This window comes from Arctopsyche grandis, chromosome 5 (assembly GCF_051622035.1).
Source record: "Arctopsyche grandis isolate Sample6627 chromosome 5, ASM5162203v2, whole genome shotgun sequence".
Lineage (NCBI taxonomy): Eukaryota > Metazoa > Arthropoda > Insecta > Trichoptera > Hydropsychidae > Arctopsyche > Arctopsyche grandis.
In genome coordinates, this window is record NC_135359.1 from 32,057,182 (window position 1) to 32,070,815 (window position 13,634).

At 35.3% G+C, this 13,634-nt stretch overlaps 2 protein-coding genes across 2 annotated transcripts in view; both read right to left on the bottom strand.

Annotated features, from left to right (window-relative positions):
- Positions 1-12,865, bottom strand: part of Stim (stromal interaction molecule) — a 57,374-nt gene extending 44,509 nt beyond the window's left edge. The window contains exon 1 of the mRNA XM_077430324.1: positions 12,388-12,865. Within this exon, the coding sequence (XP_077286450.1) occupies positions 12,388-12,622 (235 nt within the window). The 5' untranslated portion in view covers positions 12,623-12,865. The remainder of the gene's footprint in view (positions 1-12,387) is intronic.
- Positions 1-13,634, bottom strand: part of LOC143912008 (uncharacterized) — a 439,734-nt gene that overhangs the window by 230,048 nt on the left and 196,052 nt on the right. The gene's annotated exons all lie outside the window — the stretch shown is intronic.

Here is a 13,634-nt window from a genome sequence, read left to right on the forward strand (position 1 = left end):
TTCTCTTGGGTAACAAACTTTATTTGCGTCATACTGAGTACTTGGAAAACCACCTATGGGGTATTAAATTGGTCCATAAAACTCCATTGACCTACGAAAAAGTCCATACAATCGCACATTATAAACATTCTTCGAATCCTAAACGTCACATGACGCTATTAAAAGTCATGAACACATTAAGATTAATAATACACAGCATGTGGTTAATAATTATAAACTAGCTAAGCTAAATAGGGAACACAGACAATGTGGTTTGTCTTCTAAATACATCATTAAAGCGATTTTTGCGTCAAAGAACTTTTCCAAACACGATGCAAATTCATGTCGCATGTCTTTCAATGATAAAACAAAATTGGGCAAAGTAAGTTTTTGGCCAACAAACATCAAATCCAATTGCACAATTTTAAAATCACATCTTATGTGAACTAGATTTTAGCAAAACAATATCAGGAAGACTAAGCTTAATCGGTGAAGAGGTGGTTAAAGAGAGAACGATTTATTTGCCTTAAAACCATGACATTTCAACACTTGTAAAAGTTTCTCCGTAGATGTCACTGTGGATGTTTGTATGAGTTTGTAAGCCCGCCACGCTGAAAATTTCGCCCACATTTCCAATCAATTAGAATTATTTAGAAATCCAATAGAAAGCAGGTATAAAAATTGTGGGTGCACCTCACGGGATCGAATGTGAAATGCACGAAACACCAAAGACCAAAGATCGAAAATCGAAAGATCAAAAAAAAGGGTGCATGGTAAACGGTACATACTCACTTAATTTGCGCGAGCAGGATACAACAGGAACAAGAGGAACAGGCTTTTCCTCCCGTATTCTGCGCGCGCACATAATTGTAGCTAATCCAAACAAATCCTAGATCAGTATCCTAGATAACTACCGCCGAGGATTTCGAGTTTTGTGTGCTTAGACTCTCTAATATATTTTGCAACAGTATAAAATAAACAGAATAAGTCTATTAATGAATATATTTTTCCAAAACTAGTTACATCTTCTTCATTGTTGTTAAAATGTAATACTCACAATATAAATGACAAGCCACAATCTAAAATACTCAGCAGTTGGAAATTCTGATATGGTTATAAATTGAGAAATTCCGGTGTAAGCCAGTCTTTATTAACATTGACACGGATTACACGACCCATGTTCAATGCATTTTTTTTTCAATGCTACCTGGAAAGGCTTAGCGGGTAGTATTCATGTTCACTTTGTACATGCTCAAAATACAACGCCTATCGGCGTTTTTCAGGCCCATGGACTTGTTGGCAAAACGCCCATCGGCGTTGGTCAGCATTCAAAGGGTTTATTTATTTTTGTCTGTATATATAGTTTTTTCTCTTCTGTATTATATTTTCTTAGACCATTGTGGCGCGTTAGGGATTCCTGTAATTCCGCAATGGTCCAAACTTAATTAAATAAATAAATAATATTCTAAATCCCGCACAAAACTACTATCTACTATTTTTCGCTAGGCTGAGCCGGACAGAGAAATGTTATAATAATAGAAGTGGCTATAGGCGTCATATTATTATCAAGTGATGAATGTCCACAGACCTTTTCAAATAATTTTGTCGTCAGTCGTATTTGATGATTGGTGTTCGACGTACATATATCCGATAAAAACATCTCTGTTTGTTTATATTACACGCAAGATGGGCAAGTGCATCGTTAAAAATTGCACAATGCATTAAAAAAAACACAATAAACAATTTGGGATACATTTTTATAAGTAAATTGATCATTTAAGTAACATATTATTCAATTAACATCGCAGTTTGAAAAAGTGTCGTGGCGATCGCCCGCATTCTACATAAAATTTCAGGGGTGGCACCAGAGAAATGTAAAAATTATTTTTAAATAAATGTAAAAACATTTCTCTTGGTGGTGCCGAATACTCAATTATATTCATAACCAATTATTTAAGTCTAATTAATATAAACATCGTTCATTTTATATTATACATATTTTTGTTGATACTGTTGCGTAGGGGTGGGTGGAGGATCCAAGTAAAAGGCCAACAGTCGTTTCACAGCATTTATTGATGATTAAGGAGATACACGCACTGTCAGTGCTCAGTCCAGAATGACATGATATCGCCTACGTACCGCCTTATAAAGGGTAGATCTCTCAGGACGTCTAATCTGTTTACCCGTTGTATAGTCACGTATTCGGACATGTATTTCCACGACATTGGGTCTCCCCGTACCGATTCTGAGAAATAACTAATAACGGTCATTGTTTAGCCTAAATGCACTTAGAGTCCAGATATAATCCTTGGAAGTAAGTGCAAGCACTTAGTTAACCCGATAACAGATATCCGTTGGTCTAAGTGCAATTCGCTCAATCCGCGGCGTACGTAACAATACTATACATTACACGTTAATTTAAGAGTTCCCAAGGACAGCCAAATATAAAAAAGTGAATAAAAATAATCCGCCAACTGAGAAATGAAACGGATTGGCCACCAACGCCCAACACCACCATATACTCAAATTGTAAATAAATCTATAACAAAATAAAACTTTAATTTCTATAGTGACCCTGATTATATTCCCTGTTAAGGTCTGACCGCACGATACGGCCGTCGACTGCTGCAGCACGACACAACACGGCAAAGTTGATACATAGGACTCTAATCAGTAATTTATGCTAAAACAGAACTTCAAACGTTTACTTTTCAACCTGCATATCCTGTACAGCATATTGTGTACCATTTTTTAACACCGTAACTGTAAACCCCTTTACAGCGAAGACCATTCAACCCGGCAGAGCACACAACAGACCCGAATCGAGAGTACAGTTTCGAGACAAGACAGATCTCAAATATAATTCAACGACGTGTTCTTTTGGCGACGTTGTGAAAATTTTGGCTGAAAATTAAACGTTCATATAATACACACATACGTCAATCGGCGTGGCTCGCGACGAACACAATGCGATCTCATTAACATGTCACAAAGGTCTTTCAGACATGTCTATTTCTCACCCCGATGCTTCTCGTCTATTTACGCCACATTTCTCGATATTACTTTGCAAACAAGCACAACGCTTTAGTACGTGTGTGTAAACCGCGAAAACGGTGTAAAATATGCTTATTGAAACAAATGCGATTCGATATAGCCAAGTAACGCTTGAACCAATCTTTACCACACCGTGTTACAAAAGTAACGTATAAACATGCGCGAGTACATGAAAAGATGTTTTCCAACTTGCCAGATGTATTTCTGTTCAATTTATTAAATACAGGTACATGACATGTAATTGACTTCTTTTTGGCATCTTTATGCATAACATTCTAATTTATTTATAAATTAGGTGTTCAGTGTTCAGCTCGTCATATGACGGTTGATGCTCGAGTAATTTACTTTTACATAATATTCCTACAGAAGAAAACAATGAACTGATAGAGTAATTGTTTTGTTTTGCTTTTATTTTATTTTAGTCTTTAGTGCGACTTAGTCACTCATTTCGGAGATATTTTCTCTTATTAACTCTTCATATAAAATTTATATTAATTAAACTAAATTTAATGTATACTGTACAAATTAATGATGACATGTCATGTCATAAAAATTTCATATCTTTGTATGTAATTATTAAAAAAAATGGTGGAAAATAGTGTCAACCCACAATTTTTGATATGTACCATTTTATGTTTAATATATTAATGTTTTGATATTTTTTTGTTACAGGTATTATTAAGGATATGTCATTAAGAGGGCTGGACAGCAGCACCTTGTCCATACAAACGTACTATACTTCTCCCTTCCTCAATTATGGCACTAGAGAAATTATTTTTTAATATGCTATGGATATCCACCATTGGGGTGCATCTATCGTTTTATTTTTTTGATTAATTATTTTTTATAGGACATAGGAGCCGCCAAACATCTATAAAATCGCCTCTTTTTTACACCCTTCGCCTCTTTTTTACACGAAACGGGTCCAGCGTGCTTATTTAACGGTCGATTTAAAAAAAAATACGCCGATAGATGCACAGAAACTATCTTTCTCATACCGATGATGATTTTTTTTTTTAAATTGTTCCAGTTTTGGAGGTGAAAATAGTAGAATACGAAACCTCGATTTTGTCAATTTAAAATACGTTTTATCTGGTCGAAGCGCAACTGTCGCATTCACTCAATATATATATTGATATATACTGTCGCATTCACTCAATATATACATACATACACTCAATATATATATCGAAGAAAGGAACGGTAACAAAATTAAGGTTTCGGGTATACAGCCCTCTTAAAGCAAATAAAAATAAAAAGTTTTCAAAAAAGTACGTGTTTTGATTTATGGATTTGAACAAAGTTTAAAATTGATTTATCTCAAAACTACTAAAGTGAGGGTTGGCACTATCTTGCCCCGAGGCCTTTATATATTGTTAAGTTAGAGAGCCGTATTTTTAGTATTTTGCGATAGATTCTATAAACTCTTAATAGATTGTATCTCAATGTCAAATCCTTATATTATATAATGATTGCCATTCTACATATATATGTACATACATCACCAGCGGCGTGAACAAGTCTTTAGCATATTATACTTTCGAGCAAAGTGGTCACGGGTTCGAGTCCCACTAGCCCCGCTGCTGGCCAGACCTGTGTTTGTGACTCCAGGTCGATCGTTTTTTATCAGAGTTTGCCAATTTTTATTATGATTTTCAATGAAACAGTTCTTGTTAAAATTGTTATCACCTTTCCTATCTCTCTCGCTAATCTCAAGTTATTCAGCGTTTTGAGGTTCGCCAATTTGATTATGATGCAAAAATTTCTCCATATAAGTCACTGCGGATGTTTGTATGAATTCGCATTGTATAAAATGCTTGTGCATATTGATTGTATTGTATCTATTTAAGTGAACTCGTTTTGGAACGATCTGTAAAGGCGAGTATTCATGTTCTATGAAATAAAATAAAATAATTTTACCATCAGCATTGACTAGTGGTTTTCATATAAAGCTTTCGAATAAAATGGTGCGCGCGCACATTAATACGGGAGGAAAAGCCTGTTTCTCTTGTTCCTGTTGTACCCTGCTCGCGCAAATTAAGTGAGTATGTACGTGAGTATGTACCGTTTACCATGCACCCTTTTTTTTGATCTTTCGATTTATGATCTTTGCCTTCCAATATTTGCGTTTTCCGGCATTTCACATTCCGGCCCGTGAGGTAGACCCACATACATATATCGTATTTAATGTAAAATATATGATATTTATGTATTTATAATTGATATCTCATGATATGTATAGTACACTCGTCACATTGAATCGATCTTACAAAAGGAGTGTGCATAATTGATGAAATATAAATAAAAGATAAAATAAAATTATTTTATTTTATGTTGACTTGAAAACCGTGTCTAAAATAAATCTGACAAAACGAGTTGGGGGCGAAAAATCAAACATAAAAGGCTACAAGTCAGTGGCAAAGGGTTAACTGTCACCATCTCCAAAAATTTTGGATTCTTAAAAGTGTTTATTACGATTATATTTCACCATCGATACCAAACCTTGAAAAATGGCAAAGTTTCAAAGCGATCAGAAGAGTGTATGAAGTTTGTCAGACAAATTGATGAAATGAAAAAAGTAGTAAGAACCTTGTAAAAAGAATTTTTTTATTTTTCAATCAAGCTTTATAAATATTTATCAATTTTTTAAAAGCTCTTCAATTTCGGGTTCATCATCAAAGTAAATTTCGGGTTCGTTGTCAAAGTCATATAAGGAGTTATTACTTGGGAATTGATTATTGTCGATAAATTCATTTTCAGAATCAGTAGAGCTGCTGATTTGTCGAGTTCCTCGGCGAGGAGCTATTATTTCGCTTTCGTCACTTTCACTGTCCGATATCATTTTGCAGAGTTAAAATAAATGGCAAAAAACAATAGAAATCCGCTTTCAATTATATAGGTCACGAGACGTCACGAATTCGTGCAATCAATCAAATGCAACTGAAATGCATACAAAATGTTTATGATACATGTTGAAATATTATTTGATTATTAGAAACTTCGCATCCTTGTGTGTCTCGCTCACACATACACAATTAAAACCAAGAAAGAAAGAGAGAAAGACCGCTACCTGTTTCAAATGTATCGCATGTTTTAACAACGACAAATACGTCGATGTCTAAAAATAGATTATTGAAAAAAATAATGCGTCGGAAACAATCGTCAAAACTTATTTAGTGTATATATGTAGGTATCTCTTTCGCACGCACGCATGTAAAAGCAAGACAGAAAGAGAGAGCGCGAGTCCACAACTGCTTCTTAAAAATTTATATAAAGTATTAAAAAAATTACGCGCGTTCGGCGAAGCAAGTATGTAAAAAAATATATTATATTTATTTTTTTATAAAGTAATTACAAATGTTAGCATTTTTCGCTTGGACATTGAAAAACCTCGTAGCAGCCAAAGGGTTAAAATTATTTCAATATGTTCCTATTACTACCGGCAAGATTTGTTATTATTAAATGCTGATTAAACAGCTCCTGTCAAAATTTGCCAAATTTATAAACAGGTGTTGAAATAATTCCAAACAAAAATTGGCAGCGCCAAAATCCACACCAAAAACATTTTCAAACCCACTTATCTTCTTCAAAAGGCAAGGAGAAATCACTAGAGGAAAACTTTCCAAAAGGCTACTACTTTGTAGAAAGTAAAAAATTCATGTATGTATGTATGTACTATGTACATAAAAAAAGTGTAACGTATGTAGGAAGGCAAAAACTATTAATGTAAAATAAATTAAATTATAATATGTAGTTGTACACGTCGCGACGCTTCGCGCTGCACGCAAACTTTACATACGTGCATACTGGCACAACGCGATGCGATTCGACGCGTCAAACTACAATCGAATAAAATCGCTAGACGACGCGACTTGACAAATTATTGACAATGGCAAATTAATACTTGAAACTATTCAAGTACTCGTATCTCAATACTAGTGTCGCGTCGCATCGCTGCACTCAATGAATAGTTAATTTTTTATAAACAGCTATTTCTTGTATCTTGTATTCAAAGGTCAATTTTTCAATTCTAAAAATAAATACCAGACAAGATTCGATTAACACATTTCACCACGAATAACCGAGTAAGGGCGAAAACACATAGCGATGCACGTGGTAGGTGGTTTTTTTTAGATACTTTTAAACATGCGAAAAAAATGGGCCGTGCCTTGCACATATGAATGGAATGCCCAGCACGTCCGGCCCCAAAATTAATCCTTGTATTTATCCTTGCTTGACAATGATCGATAACGGTGTATCCCATATTTGAAGAAATGTATGAGACCACCCACAGCGGGTAGCCATGCACACGACGTGCTGCTCTTCCCTGTGTGATTTCGCCCTAAGAGTGCAAACACGCATTCACGAGTGGTTCACATGTTTTTTTAGATTATTTTGCACATGTAAAAAAACGCTAGTACGCCTGATCTATGCTACGGCAATCCCATCCAAAACTCACCCCTTGAATGTTTCGGTGATATTTTATAGTGAAAAATGATGATATATGAAAAAATAAGGAGAAACTTGTTGAAATAAAAAGATTGTACGAATTCTGTACTTTTAGGGCTAAGGTTGAGAATCAAATATGTGGTTGATTCATTGTTTTATTTATATTTACTGTTTTTGTAATTTGTTTTTATTACTTTACTAGGGTTTTACACTTTAATAGGGATTTAAATATTTTCTTTTATATTTTAATCTTATTTATTTCACTTTATTTTTCTTTTATTATGTATGTGTGCCATTATATTTAAAAATAAATAAAAAATCAACAATAACACGAGGATACGCCCACCCAGTCTTGAGTGTATCTAAGCATGCCGTGCCGTACGATTCAGTGTGTCTGCGCCCCAATTCAGAATACATATCCTTGTTCAAAATATGAAAAATAAATACGATTATAAAGAATGTAATTGTAAAAACACACATAAACAATTTCTCAGGATCGAATTAGAGATATTCCGAATTTGACAGATGCTCGGGGAATTTGAGACTCTAATTTTGGTAATTTTTCCTCATAAATTCTACACACATGATCTATGGATTTATCAAACAGAGTTCAGTCATTGACAGAATGATAATAAGATAATTTTACAAGAACCACGCATGCGTGATAATTTAACGTAAAATATAACAATATGTATGATATTTCAATATACGTTTTATATAATACATAACCACCTTTCATTATGCGCAATAAATCATTGCATACTTAATTATATAAAGTAATCTTCAGGTGCGATTTTGCGATTACGCGAAACACTCGAGAATTTTCAGCAATCATCAATCAAGACTGACAAGGTAGTATGTATTAATGATTTTTCCTATAAATTTGCCTAGAAAGGTCGCATCTGATTACAGTATCGGTCACCGAAATCGCATTTCGCCCAATTAACTATAATTGTGCAAATGTGTTATTTGCATAAAGTACGAACGTACTAAATACGATTAATTAATGCCGATATATGTATGTAAATTATGTACACAAAATTGCGGATATTTCCTATAAACATGACGCATTACACATACATATGTATGTATATATCTTTAAATCTTTATCTTGGCTAGATATCATTATTTTAAAGACATCCACAGAAATATTAACATGAACAATATTATTTCCGCTACGTTCAATGTTTTAGGCTTAGAAAAACAAAATAAAGATAAAAAAAAATATGATAGAGATTCATCTAACAGATTTTTCGCATATACGCAAAATGCTTTATCTAAGAAATGTTTTAAATATTGTAGCGTATGCTAAAAGGAGCCGCCGGTTAAGTGCAATCGGATCCCTTACACTGTGCGACCGTTATAATTGGTTTCGAGGATTATCTCCAGACTAAGTGCAAGTAGGCTAAACAATGGCCACCGAATTGGCGTAGTAACGGCACCCAGTCCCTTCTCAGAAATGACAGTGATAGAGTGTCGTGGGAATACATATCCGGGTACATTCCTAAGCAATAAGGAAATAACCGGACGTCGAAGATGCCCTGAGCAACCTGTCCTTTATAAGGAAGTACTTAGACCATATCAAGAAATTCTGGACGGAGCACTGCCAGTGTGTGTATCTCCTTAATCACCAATAAATGCTGTGAAACGACTTTGGCCTTTTACTTGGATCCTCCACACACCTCTACGCTACAATATTAATAAAAAAAATGGAATGTTGTATGTATGTTGAGTAGGGATACAAATGAAAGACTAAAGTCGCTTCACAGCATTTATTCAACGATTCGAGAGGTCCACACGGATCCACCGCTCACTCCAGAATCATCTGATCTACCGTGTGTGCCTCCTTATAAAGGACAAGTTGCACACCACAGCTTCCCCTATCCATATATGTAGCTATTGTCCAAACACGTAAAGGTCTACTGTGGCGAGTCGCACGCACTCGCCCGGGTCTGAGAACTCTAGCATATCCTTTGTTCGGGTACTTTGTACACTTACTGAGTCCCGTTAGCCTAATTCGGGGTCTCTATCGTTCACCCACGAATGCACGAATGCACGAGAAAGTTGAGTCTCTCTCGCATGTTCCCACGTTATAATACTTTTTAAATTACGTTGAGGTTATAGTACGTGGTTTTATTTATTTTTTTTTTTACTAGCCTCTTCTTACTTCACTTTCGATTGTTTCGTCTGACGAAATTTTTTCCTTAAATTATTTGAAAAACATGACATAATCACACATTTTTATAATGCAACCGAATCGTCGATTGATTGATGTTAAAATCGAGAAAACAGTATCAAATTTGATTGAAAGATCTTGTAAATGATTTATGGAAGTAGCATTCAATTAAAATTTTGAAAGAATATTAGAAGTACATAAAAATTCAAGTAGGTAAAAAAATAATTATACAATTTGAACTACACAATCTGAATTAAACCATGTAAAAATAGTATGAAATATACCATTTGGTTTTATGACCGATGTTGTATACGCAATAAACCGTTGAACAATCACAATGAACAGAAAACAGAAACTGATCGACTCAACTTGCGAGATAATTCTCTCTTATTCCAATGAATAAAATATTTATTTTATTACTGTTCGAACACACAAAAGATATGTACATATATTTAAACTAAAAAAATGTGCAACCACAAACTAAAATACGTCGTTATCTTCGTTTAACGCAAATTAAATAAAAATATTTATAAAAAATAAATAACCACACAATCATTGTTCGTCTTATTAATTATTTATACGTCTGACATTGGAGTCTTCAAGCGACCGTGAAATCGATAATAATAATGAATACTTAACAATATTCTCATGGAATCGAAATAATAAATAATAATTCAATATCATTACACATTGTAATATATAATAATATAAGCCCAATGTGCCAAAATATGATAACACATATATTCAATTAGAATTCATACTAACCCAATGTGCATGATATGCAGTAGCGGCACGTGACTGAATAATACACCAAATTAAAAATTAATCAATTAAAACCACACTAGCATTTTTACGAAGTTTATAGATCCATAGTTTGTGGAAAAAAAAGCAGTGCCCCGTGACATATGTCATACATTTAACTGATAACACTATCAGCTATTGTTGTACAATAAATATTGCAATTGGCAATGGACGAGCCGGCGGCGAAAGAGTTTGCCGAAATATTTTAATATATGTATATCATTTCTAAGTATTATATTCTATCTTATCTTAGATTTTGTTGTATAATTATGAATAGCCGTGACGAATAATGTTTCTAGTGCGAGATCATGTCACACATTCGACTTCGACATAACCTCAAAGCGTTGACAGTTGTATTGCATAAATTCTCATGACGTGGGCCATTGAAAATACGATTGTTTTTATCTCTCCACGTACAAGTAAATCAGATTTAAACATTGTATGGGAATTAAATTGAAATAACAGCTGATTTTATGGATTTTTAAGCAAGTAATTTTCACAACAGATGTGTTTGTTATTCGTCGTGTAAATATTTATTGCATTTATGTCAGAACATATCAACATTTGATGAAGAGCAGAATTGAACAATTAATGTAAACTTTTTTATTTATTGCTAGCGCAAAATTTGTTTTGCCATGTACATACATTCATAAAACACTTAATATTTTATTTATATTTAAATTACATTCGCAAAGCAGAAAAAAAATTCATTCAAACGACAGAAACAGATGTCTGTGTATTGAATTCTTCGCCGACAAAAGAAACTTCCAGAAAATGTACCGTTTTCTAAAAAGTACGCGATAAATGATGCACGATTTGATTCAATTCAACATATATGTATATTTATTTATACGTTTAAAAGCTTGTAGTGGCGATTAGAAGAATTCTATTGATACAAACAATATTCTGAAACTCGCAAATTTGTGAACAAAAAAACTATTTAAATTTATGAAATTGTGTAACAATTAAATAATGCTACTTTGTTGATACTGTATTTGTTACTTTTTATATACTTTTTTAGATATGTACGTCCAGGGGAAAAAGTTCTATTGGTAGTTAATATGTATGTACATACACACAGATGTATTTAGACTTATTAGGAGAACTTTATTGAAATGTTCCGGTTCGAACTTTATTGAAATGGAGAACTTTATTGAATTGGGTAAATGTTCCGTACCCAATTCCGGATTTGAAAGAGAAATTTCCAAATTGCGCAATTGAAAATAAGCATTAAATATATGCGATTAGATTTATTTTTCCAGCCAAAAAATCATTTCATTACAAAAGAACAACAAATCAATATTTATTTGAAATATTTGACGAGTGCATGATCCGTTACCGCGTCAATAACAGTATTACAATAGAGAACCACTCGATTTCACCTCCAATTAGCGACATACGTACAGGTTTTTCATTCCAAATTGACCTTTTTTCATTTCAAATTGACTCTTTCATTTGACCCTTTTCAATTTGCCAATTTGAAATGAAAGAGTGTCAATTTGAAATGAAAAAGGGTCAATTCGGAATGAAAAACGTATATATGTATGTACACCTTAACGTTTCTCAATTGGGGTCTTAGAATATTTGAATGGAGGCACCAATGACAAATCAACTTTAAATATCAAACTCTAGGGGGAGGCGCATTCATAAGAAATTAATAAACGCATTACATCCCTGATCGGGTTAAGATTTATTTAGTCGATACTAATATTCAAATTCTTATAGATATGAGAACTCAAGTTAACAAAATAAATATCAATCAAATAGTTTGAAATTGTGCAAAAATAAAAAAAAAAAAAAATATATAAAATCGTGTGACGGCACTGATAAGCAGCGAGTGTAGGGCAGTAGAGGGAGGGGGGAAGGGGAGGGGGGGGGGGGGGGGCAGGTGGTAATGAGCGGCAAATTCAAAACAAAAGGAGTCTCACTGGGAGCAGTTTCTCTGGAGTCGGCAGCTTCAGCCATCAGCGAATATTGCCGGCCGGGGAATCCCACGCGGGGGCGCATCGTCGTCGTGGACATCGACATCGACATCGTCATCCCTGGCGCCCCCGGGGAATCCGCCCCCGCGACCACCGCGGCTGCGGCCGCCGCCACGGCCACCACCACGGCCATCGCGCTGCGCCAACTCTTCCAAGAGCTGGTCTCCGAAGCGACACGCATCGCTAATCACTCTACACTCTACACTCTACACTCTACTCTTCACTCGTCACGCGTCACGCGTCACACTTCACTTGAGCGCAAGACAAGCACTCGACACTGACACCGGCACTGACACTGGCAATGACACCGACACCACACGGAGACGCATGCCGACTCGCACGAAAACTACGCACTCCTCACGCTGGCGACACTCGCGCCACACTGACACTGACACTGCCACCACCACTACCACCACCACCTCCTACTCGACCGATTACTACTCCCACTCCATTTCTACTCTACTCGCTCACCCGCTCGACGCGGCTCCTAGCACCGCTAAAACCGACCATTATATCTACAACCATCAAATGTTGATGTCTACCACGCACATAATTATTAGGAACATAAAGTCTTAATTACCACGTAGAAGCTGGAAAACCAAACGAATTAATGAGTTTCTCCGATGGTCAAGGGAATTATATTCAAAATGGCCAAAAGGAAACGAGTATGTTAGAGATGGGTCTACGTGACGAGACAGAATGTTAAATTACAGAAAACACAAATATCGGAAGGCAAAGATCGAAAATCGAAAGATCTTAAGTCGAAAGACCAAAAAAAAAATGGTGCATAGTAAACGGTACATACTCACTTAATTTGCGCGAGCAGGATACAACAGGAGCAAGAGGAACATGCTTTTCCTCCCGTATTCTGCGCACGCACATTAATACGGGAGGAAAAGCCCGTTCCTCTTGTTCCTGTTGTATCCTGCTCGCGCAAATTAAGTGAGTATGTACCGTTTACCATGCACCATTTTTTTTTTGATCTTTCGACTTAAAATCTTTCGATTTTCGTACTTTGCCTTCCGATATTTGCGTTTTCTGTCATTTAACATTCTGTCTCGTCACGGAGACCGGTTAGAGATATGGGTAATACCTAAAGTGACCATACGTGCCGTTTTGAACGGAACCGTCCTGTTTTTAGGTAGCCTGTCCCGTTGTCCCTAAGCACAGCTTCGGGACGTCGAAATGTCCCA